Below are 15442 nucleotides of genomic sequence, written 5' to 3'. Positions count from 1 at the left end.
TATAGTGGTGCACCGATTGCAGTTTTCTGGCCAATCACCTATTATTGATTTTTAAGAAGCCTGACCAGCCGAATCCGATTTTGGCCTATACTGTTTTTTTAATTAAATTTTTTATAGACATGTCCCTGTCAGGTGGCGCAAGGTATATTTATTGAAAAGCATTGATCACAATACTTGTGAAACAATACAAACCTGGTTTAGCTGCACATGAGGTAGTGCTCTTTTATATAAACGAATAGTTTAGAGCGTTGCAGTTCATTTAGTCTTTCATTTTTCATATTTTAAAAAGAAACAAAACTTGATCAACAGGTTAAACAAGTCGATAAGATCTGTTTATAAGATTCGGTTTCAGATGTAAAAATCTCCCAAAATTAAGAAAATCGGGGCCAGTTGATTGGTGTCCCTCTAATCATAAACAATTTTTTCTTGTGGCCACCTTATATTAGTAAAAATGAATAATTTGGAGAAAAGTTACTGCTACAACATCACCTACGCTTTTCTGAAAAACCTGTTTTTAAATCTTTCATAATTGTCCCTTGAAGCATAAAATAAATATATCACCCAGTCCGTTTTCTCCATGGTTCTGGATCCAATAGTGGTTTAGCATCTATTTTCTGTCTTCTTTCCTTCCGAGACACCAAAGCACTGACTTTAGGAATAAAAAAACCAGCAGTAAAGGGTCTTTCCTCCTTTCCTCTTTGGCAGCAGCTGTGAACTTAATAACTGCAAACCAACAAATGTTAGCTTTTAAAAATGTTAAACATTTTGTCAGCTTGGTTTAACAGAGCAATAAAACGATGATCTTGAATATTATAAGGAAGTTAAAGTAGTTTTGAAATGAAACCACCTCTGTTTTATTGTCTTGTCCCTGTTCACGCTAACATTTAGCATTTGCTGCATTTGTAGGCTGGAAAAAACATGAAAGAAAAACTGTTTCATGAATGATATGGATAGTTGATGACGTTGGCAGCCTTCATCGCATTTAACCACTGTTTCATTCTGTGTTAGAAACCACAACAATGGGAGCCGTATTTTCAGGCCCAGCTCACTTTGTCCTGACTTTGTCACCATAAAACTTCAGACGTATGCAAAAAAGTTCATGATTTAGAAGAAATCACATACATTGTGAAAGAAAACTTTATTTATTCTATTCTTGAAAGAATATTTAGCCAGGTTGTCTTTTTATCCTTTTTATGTTGTTGGGTGTATTGCTATTTTTGTATGTCTGAGCCAATTTAAAAATGAAGAATTAGAAAAATATCTTGAGTTGTGCTTCTGGGCTCCCACTGGTCAGTCGACGAGCTCGTCCCGTTGTGCTGCATGGAGCTACATGAACCGTTTCCTTGTTTTTAAGATTTATTTATAAACTTGTTAAGATTGTCTGTGGCTAATTCAGTTCCCACAGTATGGCTGAGGTAGAGGTTTTCATGTATATGGTACATATATAACCTGTTCAAATGTCAGGTTTTTATGATGAGAGGAGGCGTTAAACCATTAAATGATTACAAACCTTTTTCCATAAGCTAAAGGATGCAAATCGTTTGGAGACAGCTTCATTTTGTTTCAGATTCACTATAATTGACGACAGGAAGTAACGGGCAGCATATACACACACCACATGTACATTTCTCATGTTTGTTTTGCGTTTTGTCGTGCAGGTTCTTGTCAATGACTTCTTTCTGGTTGCCTGCCTGGAGGACTTCATTGAAAATGCCCGACTCTTCATCTTCGAGACATTCTGCAGAATTCACCAGTGCATTAGCATCAGGTTGGTTATGTTGCTCAGTCCTATTGAATGTGACGTCTTGCTTCAAGCGGCAGGGAGACACAGGACATACTTTTCAATTAGACATTTGAGGTGGTCAGCATTTCAAGTTGTCATATTTTCCTTGCAGAAAAGTGTTTATAGACCCCCCTCCCACCAAACACACAACCATGCTGACCCCACACATCTCAGGGATTAAACATTATGTGGTTTAACTGCTTCCAGGTCTCCTCAGGTTGCTCGGCTGTCTTGACTTTGAAGACCACCTGCTCAAGACCAATTGAGATAGTTTTTTCTTTTCCTCCCAGGAAGAGGTCAAGGCTCAGACGGCTTCAGACGTTCCCAGCTGCTTCAGTGCACAAAACCATTCTAGCTCTTACTTGTTGGCTCGATGGAGGTTAGAGGGTTCTTAATGTCTACGGCAGTCACAATTTTCAAATTCGTCTTAGTTACAGTGAAATACAGTTGTCCTTGGATGCTTCTGCAAAACCTAGAAATTTAGTAATTGCCAATTACAGCATTAGTGGAGAGAAAAGTAAGATAAGAACTCTCTCCTGCAATTAGGAGAGATTATAGGATCTGGCTGTCTTCTTATATCAGATTTGGAAAGTAACAAAGAAAGACAGCATTCAGCCTTCTTAGGAATGACTCCTCATTTATATATTTAGCCTTTCTTGTCACAGAGCTCTCAGTTGTGCTTCAGGTCTGTTTAATCCTGTGTAATTAAAGCTAAAGGTGTCCGAGGAAGGTCCACATTTTTCATATGGTGTAAAAACAAACAATGCGAAATGGGAGTTAATTACTGTTGTCCACATAAACAAGATGGCATTGGCTGCTGTGTAGAGCCTCGGAGGTCTGTTGTCAAGGTTGAACCGTGGAACATGATCAGGGCTCGTCTAAATCTCCAGTTGCAGATTGTCTGGAATTGATTAGGAGTCCTGGTTCTTTTTTGGCAGACTTACTGCAACTGGATTCATTTTCTTGTTAAGGACCACAAAGGTTAGCAGTAACACTGAAAGAGGAAGTCGAACTGTGATTTTGTTTGGTGTCCGCAGCTCGGTGCTTGCAGAGGTTTCTGATGTAGGAACACAAATTAAGAGGTTGTTTCAGGGGTTTCTGTGTTTATTCGATGGGTGTGATGACGATGGACAGAAAAGGTCTATTTTTGACAGTCAGCCGGATTCCAAGTCATCAGTTCTCCTCCCAAAAGTCTGCTGCACCCAAGCATGGATTTTAATAAATATGATGGCTTTTTTCTTTTTTTTTTAAATGAGGCGGTTTTTACAGCTGTTGGCCATGATGGTTTCACAGATAACTTATCCTGCCGTTTGCCCACAGTTGGCCCATAAAAGCAGACCAGACATTGGCATGATAAAGTTGTTTAATGCAATAAAAATTTAGGTAAAATATACTGTAGGAAGAGAAATTGTGATTCACCCTATACTTGGAATTGCCTACACACACACACACACACAGCATTTTGTCTAGACTTTTGCCTTTTCAAAGTGTATGTTTTCAATTTAGCATCGTTTTCCCGGTTTGATTTACTGGCTTTGTTTTCGTAGTCTTTTCCATGAGTGTTTGAGTGGCAAAATTCTTTTCTGACCTCAAGTGCTCACTTGTCTTTTGAGATTTTGCATAAATGCCTGAGATGTGATTATTTGGGGAGGATTTTCATCTCTAGAACGTATTTGTACACAGCAGCTCACTTGTAGTTGGAAGGAGTTTTTGGGGGTATTTGGACGTAACACCGTAGATCATTTCTACCTCACTATTGAGTCATTAAAAAGACCACACAATCATTCTGGTTTTCCCCAAAAAATCAATTTTACTCCAAGCCCAAAGCAAGACTGCTCCAAATGGATTGTAGCCCCTATCATATGTTGCTGTTTAACAATGCATGCGTTTTAGAGCAGTTACGTTAGGAAGGGAGCTACTTTGGTGATGGATCCCCCACCTCCTTTCCTCTCCTCTCTAACCAAGTTAGACCCGAAATCCTGACCCCTCTCCTCAAGTGTGAGGCTGGTACTGAGACTGACAGGAGTCCGGTCCCCAGCCTGAAGTCGAAAGCTCAGGAGCCAGAGGGGGAAAAGGGTCGAAGTGAAACTGATCTCTGTACCCAAGGGAGCAAGATCATGGTTGTGTAAAATAAAACCAGCCATGGAGGCTTTCGGCTTGGCTCATGGGCCAAAGGATGTCAATAGTGAAGGATCTAGAGATCCCACCCAATCATTGTTCCCTCTTACATTCTCCACCTTTTCTCTTTTCACCCGACCGTTTTTTCTTTATTTTCTCTAAGGACTTAAGGGATGTTGTTTGAAGACGTTTCTCTGAGACAAACCTATGATCTTATGTACAAGTGTGCTTCCTGGGAGGAAAACATTGCCAGACGTAATTTTATAAATTAGATTACAGAACTTTGACTGATCCATGCCCAACCTTTGGGCCTTTTGGGTCTCTTAGTGGTCCTGTGTTATGCTGCCCAGAGCTTGTTGACAAGGGTTGGGGCTTAGCTTAAGTCCCTGGTGAACCAGACCATGTTTGTTTTGATCACCACATCTGACCTGGACTTGACTGACATGTGCCCCCAGTTACTCCAATTATCAAGCAAAACAGCCACGCCACCACTGTGCTGCAATCATTTAATCACTGGTGTAAAATGGGAAGCCAGGTTTCCTTACATCTTCCTCAGGTTACCTGATTGTTAAGAATTAAAATAACGTTGCATGAAGTAATCTGGTTAGAATATATATACATGTTCACATGTTTTAGAAACTTTTAAGCCTTCATCTCTTTGTCTTCAGTGTGCTTTACCAATCTCTGATATGTTATACAAATTAAACTTAAGTCTGAGCAAGAAAACATGAATATTGTTTGCTCTAAACCATTCCTCTGGCTGTTTAAAGCTCTGCCCAAGTCTCAAGCCTTTTACCGCCTCTGAGAGGTTTTCATCCAGGAATTGTATTCATTTAGCTCCATTTCTCTGACCTTCAGCTCTGTCTAGCTTCCCTTTCCCTGCTGCTGAAGAAAAGCATCTCTATAGCATGACGCTGCTACCACCATATTTCACCGTGGAGAATTTGAGTTCAGTTTTGGTCTCGTCTGACCAGACAGGTTAGCCGGGTCCCCTTATGGATAACTGCATGTTACTTGTTATGGCTTTTTTTTGACAATGGCTTTCTTCTTGCAAGTCTTGCACAAAGGCCAGATTTATGGAGCGAACAACTAAATTTTGTCCTTTCGACAGATTCTTCCACCTGAGCTGTGGATCTCTGCAGCTCCTCCAGTTTCCAAAAACATCATGGCTCCTCTGATTAACACTTTGCCTGCCTGTTAACTTAGTTAGATTCAGAAGAAAGTTTGATTCAAAGGATTTTTTTAGGAGTATTGACTAAAGAGGACTTAAAACATTTTCTCCACGCTTTTCACACATTATTGGCTGATAAATAGCCCATGATAGACTGAGTATGTGATGTTCTTGATGTTCTGTTCAATCAGTCCTGCTGAAGAGCAACACCTGTTCATGGTTCTGTTGTTTTCTATACTTAAGCTATTTCTGTGGCCTGGAAACTAAAGTGTCACTTTTCCATTTCTGACTTGTTATCCATCACAACCTGAACTTGCATCATTAGAAAACTTGTCAGATTCCCCATAATGATTCACAGGTGCAATTTAGTTGTCATGAGTCATTTTTCCAGGATTTGATGAGTTGAATTGTAATCAGCTGTTCAGCAGACCGAGTTTTAGTGTTCTGTTTGTTGGCGTAAGCGGCAGCTTTTCCATCCTCTGACTTTCTCAGATAGTCGTGACCCTGCTTACACACATTGCTTTCTAAACTCACTACCTGCCTTCTCTGTCGTTCCACTGCGGTGGACGTGTTGAGATGTCTACGGTCAGTTGGAAACCGAACCTTGTTTTCCTAATTATGCTGAGGTAATGCCTCTTATTTGTTGTTTATGCCCCATCCACAGACTGACATCATTTCCCTCCCTGTTTTCATGTGGGTTTGCCACCATTTTAGCAACATTCATGGGTTTAAAAGGGCCTGGCTTTTTCATTTTTTGCTTTTCCTTTTGGGACTTATGGGTAAGGCAGTCATATTGTAAATTCCAGTTCCCAAATGAGATTACTTTTCATTACAAGAATGTATTGAAAAAAACTCTTGAGTGACTGTTGCGATCTATAATGGCGGTGGGGTCTGTTTGCAGCGCAGTGGCGTGAGAAGTGTTTTAGGTCTTGGAAGATTTGAGCTTACACTGACTGAGTTTTGCAAAGTGTGATTAATGGACCAGGAAGTGAGAATTAGTGGAGTAAATTGCTTTTCTATTGGCCTTTATAACCCTTATTATAGAGAGAAAAATCCAACCCATTCTCCCTTATGACAAACCTTTACAGAGCTTTACAGGTCAGGCTCTTCAGCAGTGGTAGGGGCTGGAGTTTGGCTCTTTAGATGAGGTTGCAGTCGTTATATTCTCAGCCATGCTCAAAGTGGTTGAGAATATTTATTGGTCCCCTTATGAGATGTGGTAGAGGCAGAGGGTGGTAGGGAGGGTCAGAGAATGAGGGCAGGAAATGTTGGGGGAAGGGGCTAACATAAGGGTATCAAGGGGGTCTAGTTATTTAGAAAGCCACAAGGGGAAGCCAGCTGCAGTAGGGAAGCTTTGGATCAAAGAGGGCCAGCTCCCCTCTACCTCCACTCCTCCTTCTGTGACACATCTATGTTGAGATGTCTGAAAGAGCAAGCCAGTGTCCGACCTGGCTTTGATCTAGGTGACAGTCACAGGTTGGAGCAGTGAGTCATGACAAGCTTAGGCATCCAGATGGAGTGTGTTTGACGTGGACACAGGTACCAAAATGAAGGCTCACGACATGGGGTAGTCCCAGCACCATTAATGGGGTCTGTAAATCAGGCTCCCATTAGTTCAGGGTGATTAGAGTTTCTTTGGGTGTGCTTTGTGTCATATACCTTGCCTGAAGGAAAACACATTGCACTGTTGGGGAAATGAAATGGTAACTATATATTTTGGCACTAAATGTGGAACATCGATCATCCATATTGTTACAATAACTTGATGTCTTTTTGGTTCTGTCAAATATTTCCTGTATGATTCATTACAGCTTACTTTAACTTAAGTGATTGTTAGCAAAGACCTGCATACAGTGTCTTTTGAATTTTAAAAAGGTTTGTGCAGATTATCAGTGTAAATTTCTCAATAAACTGTCGTGGCTGTAACTTCAGGTCCTTGTTGTTTACTTTAATAGCTTTAAGACACCTGTTGTTCCTCAGATGATGATGAACGATTCTAATGGTTCTGGGAGGCTGGATTGCAGTGATGGAGGAGTCTGTCTTGCACATATTTACCATGTCTAGCTTCACATGATGGTGTAATGTCCTTTTTATTACACATGGGCCCTTTACCTGGTGCAGATGGTCATTAAGAAGCTATTTTTATGCAACTAGGCTTTGTCCAATAGTAAACAGGAAGACACACTAATTCTGCTTGCACACATCACTAATACAGAGGAGGAAATACAGATCTAAAACGTAACAGATGTTTATCCTTCTCTTGGAGCTTCAAGAAAAATCAGTGTTGCAGCCTAATTTTGATGCTAATCTCTGTTAATCTAAGAGGGAAAAAAGGAGCGTGAGTTTAAGCTTTTAGAACCACCTTGAAGCCTACAGGTTTCAGCACCAAAGCCGCCACTAAACAAATAATTGAGCAACTTGCTGTGACGTTTTTACAAAATTCGACCATGGACACAAGAAACCATTACAACGGTACAATGGTTCCTACCCAGTCAGGCTAAGCTTTTTTGTTGGTTCGCTGGTGTTTTGGGCTTGGAACCCAGCTCACCAGCAGCGGCGGCTGTGCTTGTGTACACTACACTGTACGCCCAAGTTAAATGTGAGGTCAAATCATCATTGCAACATTTAATGGTATCACATGATTAACTGATATTGTGCTGTAATCCTGTACAGTACAGGTCATCAGTCCATTTGCCATTTATTTTAAGCCCAGTTAGAACTCCTGATCTCTTTATCTTTTTCATCAACAGCATGCTGGCTGACAAACTGAACATGTCGCCTGAGGAGGCTGAGAGATGGATTGTCAACCTCATCCGCAACGCTAGGCTGGATGCCAAGATCGACTCCAAACTGGTGAGACCTTCTGGTCCTTCCCTGTCGGTTCATGACTTGGCAAAATTATTCCTTTTCTTTTAATAGAGCTTTGAATGGTATGTTTTACTATTTGTATATACCTAAAACATCTGTACTGCTTCACATTCCCACTGTGAGGCTTTTTTGTTTTGTTTACGGTACCTGTATGTTGTGGGATACTCATCACCAAGGTTCTCTGTAATTATCAGAACAGATATTTGTACAGTGAAAAGGACAATGCAGCTTTAGTCTAGCATATGTAGAATATTGCACTGAAAAACCCTGTGTGATTGTCTTGTTTTCAGTATTGTTGCCTAATTTGGTCCTTGCTGTTTTTTTTTTGTTCCAGGGCCATGTTGTCATGGGAAACAATGCCATTTCGCCTTACCAGCAGGTGATCGAGAAGACCAAGAGCCTCTCGTTCCGCAGCCAGATGCTGGTTATGAATATTGAGAAAAAGCAGGCCTCTAGCAACAGGAACGAGGTGAGCAATGCTCTCACTACGCACCAACACTCACATCCAGCCTGTCGCTGTAGGGCACACATAACTCCCATCAACTTGTCAGATTGAAGGTCAACGTGAACCCGAGCAGTTCAAAGCACCTCAAATGATCGGCTCAAAAGAACAAGGCTAAAGAATGTTGATGAACAACCATCAGGAAAAGCTCTCCTTACACGGAAAAGCCCGTAAGAGCAGGTTTACCAGAGCTAATGCTTTCATCCCTCCATTTCTCTTCAAAGGCCTAATGACAAGGTAGATTCCAAACAACCATAAAATGTGGCCTGAGCGCAGTGACTCAGCTCAGCAACGTAAATGAGGAGGATGCTCTCCTTCAATGGCTTTTGGTGAACATTACTCAAAGACTGGCGTTCCCAGCTCTTAGGACCTGCTGCAGATAGTTGGCCTATGGTCAACAGTCCCTTTCAAGTCTGCTTGATTTTGACCTTGTGTGTTTTTATGGTGCATACCACCCTTTAAATGCTACAGATTCTCAGAATTTCAGAATAATGATCATACTTTGAACTGCAGCAGCTGCTTTGTGCAACACTTCAGTGTTTTGCAGAAGATCTAATACTCTTTGAATGTTTTTACATTTTGTCACATATGGATTTTATGTAATAGACCAACTCTAAGTAGTGCATCATTTTGAAGTTTAAGAAAAAAAAATGTTTATTTTAAAGATTTTTTGAGGCCTTAGTGCTCCCTACTGACTGTAATGGGACAGAGAGAAATGGGGGAAGACATGCAGCAAGGTCAGAAGGTCAGGAATCCAACCATGGACAGCTGCATCAAGCACCAGTTACCTCCATATGAGGTCGCAGTTCTATCGCTACACCATGTGTTGCTAATACATGCTTTTAAATGTTTTATTTTATAAATAAAATCTGGTAGTGTGGCATACACTGGTAATCAGACCCCCTTAGGTAAGATCTGCAGCTGCAAGTATATCTCCACCTGCTTTGCAAATCTAAAAACTTCAAATCCTTTTTTCAAAATAGCTCAAAACTAGATTGGGTGAACAGTCAGATTTTCTATTTGATTTAGGTCTGGACTTTGACTGGGCCATCAGTGTAGCTCTGGCTGTATGTTTAGGGTCGTTGTCCTGCTGGAACTTTCATTCCAGTCTGAAGTATTTTGCAGCCTCTAACATGTTTTCTTCCGGGGTTGTTCTCCATTTCGTTCTATCCATCTTCTCATCAGCTCTGACCAGCTTCCCTGTCTGCTCAAGACGAGCATCCCCGCAGCATCATACTGCCATCGATATGTTTATTTTGGACCACACAACTAGTAGTTATCTTTTACTGAAATCTCTCACATGAGCTATGGATCCCTGCAGCTCCTGTGGAGTTATTATAGGTCTCTATGCTGCATCTCCTGTTCTGCTCTCTACTTATTAGATTCACCTAACAAAAATGCCCGATTTTTGTGTCCAAATAAAATACGCTGCATTTTATGGTTGTAATGTAGCAAAATGTGAATAAGTTTATGGGGTACGATTGCCTTCGCAAAGCACTTTAGCCTCCATTAAAACAGGCAGACAGCTTGGGAAATTATGTTTTAACTGAAAACTTACTGTTTACTTTGTTACTTCTCCTTTCTATTGTTTGAATATCTGCAGCCGTAGTGCTGCCATAAAGTCGTCTAGTTAAAAATGGACCACCTCATTAGGAAGCTTTTGTAATTGGACAAAAGAGGCTGCAAATAACTTAACAGAGCACCACTACATCCTGCTGTCCTCAGGACTACAAATCACTTACATATAGAGAACATTTACTGCCTGCTATCTGGACGTGGTCCCTGTCAGCCACCCTGCACTCACCAGCAGAAGACACACTCTCACATTTCCTGACAAGGAAAACGTCAGAGTGGAACTGCTTGCACATGCATTTTACTTTGTCAGATTTCCCACATTCTGCAGCAATAGATTGGTTTTGACTCCAGTTATCAGCAAAAGGTCGAATTTAATGTTTTCTCCATGTTTTTTCTCTTCTTCCCAGACACCGAACTGGGCCGGTCAGGAAAGCGGATTTTAACTACCCAATGAAAACGGATCATCTGTTATGCCACACTTGTCTGTCAAAAAACGCTGTACTTTTCATGCTCTTGGTTCAAGTCATCACCCTCTCAATAAAAGTGACCAGAAAAACCATTTTCGCCCATGATTGCCTTATTTCTGGACACTGCGAACAGCCGCTGAGGTTTGAGCGGTCAGCCTTTTTGTATCAGTAATACTTGATGAAGTTTTAATGTGCACATTGAGTCACTGAGTGGGACAGTTAAAGGCTGCTGCGTGTGATGCGGCTCATGAGTGCACAGTAATGATGAATGGCTGTTTAGTCTGTTGGTTTTATGGTGTTTTAGCGGTTCACTTCACCATGGCAGGCGGCCTCGCTGAGTGGGACGTCAGCTGAAGGGGGCAAACAGAGGTGATGTGCAGTTACCCATGGTCACACACTCTGCCAGTCATTCTGTCCATCTGAGGACACGAGGGAGCCATAAAGAACCATTAGCCAGACGGACAATCTTTTTAATGTCCCATCCCACCCCCACTGCTCTTTTCTTCTGCTTTTAACCTTCTCATAACTCAGGTCTTTTACTCCCCCTCCCTCCTACTTTATTGCACTTGATCACAAACAGCTTGTTATTCTTTCATATGCCTGTAATTTCCTTATGTGTAATTTACCAACTAAACAAGGATTTAATGTAAAATACACCCAATCTTTAGGGTCAAATCAAAAGTCAGCAGAGGGCAGCGTGTCTTGCATCACCTGTGTCTATGCTTCACCCACAAAGAGACTCTTTAACAGATGTATGACTTTATTCCATCCAGAAGAGACAGCGGACAGACCAATAATTGGTGCCTTCCTCCTCGTATTTTTGTCTATAATGCGTCACAGGCTTGCTCGGTTGATAAACACGAGTACACTGTGGATAAAAAGGAGAAGCCAGAATACCTGCTCTTTCTACCAGGCCCACACTTCAGGTTTATTGTTCTGCATACAGTTTTAAATAGTTTTAAGTGACATGCGAGCCATCTGGAATTCAAGTTTTTAAGCCTTTTTAAAATCTTTGTGCCGAACTCCCCAATCCAAAACATCTACTTAATTCTTAACAAATTCCTAGTTCGTTCTTAGGTATCATCACAAATTCCTAATTGATTTGTAGACATTTCTGTGTTCTTATCTCAATGTTGGATTCCTGAAGCATTGTCTTGACCACTCAAGTGCCATTGTTCCCCCTAAAACTACCCAAATCTTTCTTCTTCCTTGGAAAAACATGAACAAATAAATAGGGAAAATAATGAATGTCAAGAATAGCAACTACTTCATATTTAATCGTACCTGATTCTTAGATGCATTCAGCATATTGTTAACTGAGTTCTAATGTTCGTCCAGTATCCTTAATACATTCCTGTAAATCCTACTGAATTCGTGACAATATTTGTGTAAATCCAGACGTTTTATATTCATCTATTATACCGGTGTCGTAACTGAGTCTTATGACATCATATATTGCACTATAAAATTATCAAAATTCCACGAACCCTCAGCAATCATAACATTTGGCAATTTTTGGTGATTCGTATTCTTTGTGAAATGGTGGCTTTACTCAGACGTATGTTTGAGTCAGGTCGAGGTCTGCGTGTATGAAGTCAAAACAGCAGCAATGTATTCAGTCCAGCTTGGCATGATGAGTGTAACTACAAATGAACAAAGATGTTACTCTTCTGAATCCTCACACTAAAGGTTTTCTGTTTCAAAACAAAATGGTAACTGAATAGGTTTTGCCAACACACTGAGGGTTTTTGTGTGTAAAACTTGGGGCAACAAGTGACTGAATGATGAAGTAGCTTTTATTGGTAAATCTTGTTCAGTTTCTGCAAGGAGATCGGCAGATTGATCGACTCTGACCGGTTTCCACCTGTGCGGACCCTGAAAAGTCTGATCTTTTTGCGATCAGTGAAAGCACCGTACCGAAGTGCCACAAAGTCGCACTTAACAGCTCTATGTTGATGTTATGACTGCAGGAAGAAGAATCCAAGCTGGCTATTTTCAGTATGAAGTTAGAAACATGTTGGTGGTTTTCTCAGGCTGCTGCAACAACTTTAGAAGAGAAATTTAAACTTATTACAGCAACCTTGCTCTGTTCTCTTGACCGTTCAGCCTCTGTCTTCTACCGAACAGGCCGGATTTGGAAATGTTTGGAACATTTTTCACATGTTGAGGTAAGAATCTACATTGACTAGAGAATACAGTCCACAGTAATGATAAGCATCCTAATCATGCTGATTGCTAATGCAGGTAACATGATTTTATTTCATTTTTTGGCTAATGCTGTTATTTATAAAACAGTGCAGCTGTGGCCAGTATTCCAGGCTATATGTTTTTATTGTTTTATTTTTTTCCCCATTTGTGAATTTTGTTGACTTGGGATCTGAATTTTCCAGTTTATTTGGTTACCAAACATCTTTGTACTAATTTTCTGAAATGAGGGAAAAACTGCAGCTTCTTTCTCCTGTGCTTTCATACAAGTACATAAAAAAAATTTGGAATATCTTTAAAAGGTAAAGTAAAATGCGTATAGATTCATTACCCATACAGTGAAATATTTCAAGCCTTAATATTTTATAATTTTGATCACTGTAACTTACAGATTATGAAAACCCAAAATTCAGCGTCTCAGAAAATTAGAATATTACATGAGATCGATGAAAAGGGACAGTTTAAATTAGAATGTCAGGTTTCTGCAAAGTATGTAAATTTCTATGCACTCAATACCTGGTTGGGGCTCGTTTTGCTTTAATTACTGCAACAATGTGGAGTGGCATGGATGTAATCAACCCAAATCATTACCTACTGTGGAAACTTCACTCTGGACTTCATGCAACATGGATTCTGTTCCTCTGCTCTTATTCCGAACTCAGGGACCTTGATTTGCAAAGAAATGCAAACTTTGCTTTCATCCTCAAAGAGGACTTCGGACCACTGAGCAACAATCTAGCTTTTGTTCTCTTTAGCCCAGGCAAGAGACTTCGGACGTCTCGGGTTCAGGAGTGGCTTGACATGAGGAATGCCAAATTTGTAGCCCATGTGTAGGATGCTGTGCCTAGTTGCTCTTGATGCACTGACTCCAACCTAAGTCCACTCTTTGTGAAGCTCCCCCAAATTCATGAATGGATTTTACTTGATAATCCTCTTAAGGCTGCTGTCATCCCTGTATACTGGTGCACCTTATCCTAACCACATTTTTCCTTCCACTTAATTTTCTCTGAATACGGTTAGATAAACAACCAGCGGCTTTAATGATGCTTTGTGGCTTACCTTTATTGCGGAGGGTGTCAGTGACTGTCTTCTAGATATCTGTCCTGTCGGCAGTCTTCCCTGATGGTGTAGACCATAATATGGCCATTGCATAACATTTATACATTAAAAATACTTTTTAAGTGGTGTTATGTAATACTCCACTTTTCCGAGACACTAAATTTTGGGTTCTTGTCTGTAAACTGTAATCATCTGAATTACAAGAAATTGAACTATTTCATTTTGTAATGAATCTACAAAGCACTTTCTAAAATGAAAAAAAATATTGGACTTTTTCATGATATTATTTATTTATTTATATATTTTTTGAGCAGTGTATCACTAGATCTGGTAGTGGAGAGATGTCGGGTGCCTTGCATGCAAGCTGTTTACAGATCTCAGACAGAGCCTTCATAGGAGAGTGGTTCCCAGAGCAGATGATTATTCAGAACTACTTACTGAGACCTTGGTTGGAACTCATAGCTCACTTAGTTACAGCTTATTGAAGGCTAGCTGAAAATCCAGCAGCACACAAACTGGAGGATGACTCTATCCTTTAGGTTCAGCTGGGATATAGACTGTTGCCACTTTTGAAATATTTAAGAAACTAAGTTGTTTGGCGAATACCTGTAGCTGGGTAATTTGCAGGTAGGAAGGTAAAGTGGGGAGAACAAGTATTTAATATACTGCTGATTTTGCAGGTTTTCCCGCTTGCAAAGCATGTAGAAGTCTTTCATTTTTATCATAGGTGCTCTTAAACTGTGTGATGAAATCTGAACAAAAATCCAAAAAATCACATTGTGTGATGTTTTTTTTAAAGTTATCAATTTGCATTTTATTGCATGACATAAATATTTGATCACCTAACAACCAGTAAGAATCCCAGCTCTCACAGGCCTGTTAGTTCATTAAGAACCCCTCCTGTTCTCCACTCATTACCTGCATTAACTGCAACTGTTTGAACTCGTTATCTGTATAAAAGACACCTGTCCACACATTCAATTAAACTAACTCCATCCTCTCCACAATGGCCAAGACCAGAGAGCTGTGTAAGGACATCAGGGATACAATAGTAGACCTGCACAAGGGTGGGATGGACAACAGGAAAATACCCAAGCAGCCTGGTAAGAAGACAACAACTGTGGGTGCAATTATAAGAAAATGGAAGAAGTTCAAGAAGACTGTCAATCTCCCTCGGTCTGAGGCTCCATGCAAGATTTCACCTTGTGGGGCATCAATGATCATGAGGAAGGTTAGGGATCAGCCCAGAACTACACGGCAGGACCTAGTCAATGACCTGTAGAGAGCTGGGACCACAGTCTCAAAGAAGACCATTAGTAACACACTACGCCGCCATAGATTAAAATCTTGCAGCTCACGCAAGGTCTCCCTGCTCCAGCCAGCACATGTCCAGGCCCGTCTGAAGTTTGCCATTGCCCATCTAGATGATCCAGAGGAGGAATGGAAGAAGGTCACGTGGTCTGATGAGACAAAAATAGAGCATTTTGGTCTAAACTCCACTTGCCGTGTTTGGAGGAAGAAGAAGGATGAGTACGACCACAAGAACACCATCCCTACCTTGAAGCATGAAGGTGGAAGCATCATCTTTGGGGATGCTTTTCTGCAAAGGGGACAGGACAACTGCATCGCATTGAGGGGTGGATGGATGGGGCCATGTATTAGGAGATCTTGGCCAATAACCTCATTCCCTCATT

The 15442-nt window shown here is 40.7% G+C and overlaps 1 protein-coding gene across 1 annotated transcript in view; it reads left to right on the top strand.

Annotated features, from left to right (window-relative positions):
- eif3ea (eukaryotic translation initiation factor 3, subunit E, a) overlaps positions 1–10576 on the top strand; it is a 34014-nt gene extending 23438 nt beyond the window's left edge. The window contains exons 10-13 of the mRNA XM_047362007.1: positions 1659–1768; positions 7823–7925; positions 8275–8409; positions 10425–10576. Coding sequence (XP_047217963.1) covers positions 1659–1768; positions 7823–7925; positions 8275–8409; positions 10425–10460 — 384 coding nt within the window. The 3' untranslated portion in view covers positions 10461–10576. The remainder of the gene's footprint in view (positions 1–1658; positions 1769–7822; positions 7926–8274; positions 8410–10424) is intronic.
- Positions 10577–15442: the final 4866 nt, after the last annotated feature.

Source organism: Girardinichthys multiradiatus, chromosome 3 (assembly GCF_021462225.1).
Source record: "Girardinichthys multiradiatus isolate DD_20200921_A chromosome 3, DD_fGirMul_XY1, whole genome shotgun sequence".
Lineage (NCBI taxonomy): Eukaryota > Metazoa > Chordata > Actinopteri > Cyprinodontiformes > Goodeidae > Girardinichthys > Girardinichthys multiradiatus.
The sequence above is the reverse complement of the archived record's forward strand: the minus strand, read 5'-3'. Positions and strand labels throughout refer to the sequence as shown.